This window comes from Eimeria mitis, genomic scaffold (genome assembly GCF_000499745.2).
Source record: "Eimeria mitis Houghton genomic scaffold, Emh_scaff3752, whole genome shotgun sequence".
NCBI classification, from domain to species: domain Eukaryota; phylum Apicomplexa; class Conoidasida; order Eucoccidiorida; family Eimeriidae; genus Eimeria; species Eimeria mitis.
Genome location: NW_013572093.1, coordinates 4,448 through 5,041, shown reverse-complemented (window position 1 = coordinate 5,041; position 594 = coordinate 4,448). Strand labels below are relative to the sequence as shown.

General features: G+C 62.1%; 1 protein-coding gene across 1 annotated transcript in view; it reads right to left on the bottom strand.

Moving 5' to 3' along the window:
- Positions 1 to 594, bottom strand: part of EMH_0069200 (uncharacterized protein) — a gene marked incomplete at both ends in the record, with an annotated part of 5,693 nt that overhangs the window by 687 nt on the left and 4,412 nt on the right. The window contains one exon of the mRNA XM_013498840.1: positions 27 to 594. Within this exon, the coding sequence (XP_013354294.1) occupies positions 27 to 594 (568 nt within the window). The remainder of the gene's footprint in view (positions 1 to 26) is intronic.

Here is a 594-nt window from a genome sequence, read left to right as displayed (position 1 = left end):
AGCTGCAGCGGGGGATGCACGCGTACTGTAAGCCGCGCAGACACAGCTGCTGCTGCTGCTGCTGCTGCTGTTCCTGCTGCTGCTGCTGCTGCTGCTGCGGGGCCGAACAGGGCCTCTGCCTGCAGCACGAAGGAACCCCGCATCTCTGCTGCAGCAAAAAAGAAGTGAAAGCGGCGGCGTTCTGCTGCTGGCAGCAGCAGCAGCCGTCTCCAGTCTTCAGGTGCATCCCAATCTGCTGCTGCTGCTGCTGCTGCTGCTGCTGCTGTTGCTGCTGCTGCTGCTGCATGCGGTGCTGCTGGGGATGGGCCGTAGTATGCTGCAGCAAGAGCAGCTTCAGCCTCATCTGAGTCTGATCCATACAACCCCAAGACCTCATCCTGCTGCTGCTGCTGCTGCTGCTGCTGCTGCAGGTATTCCCCTCCAGCTGTCAAGTATATCCTGCCTCTCCTGCTGCTGCTGCTGCTGCTGCTGCTGCTGCTGCTGCTGCTGCTGTGTTCTGCTGGGAGTGCACGCAGCGAGAGGCGGAGAGCAGCAAAGAGCCGGGGGTCAAAGGGCAGCCCCTCCTCGTCCAGCCCCTCAACTCTCACCCCATAC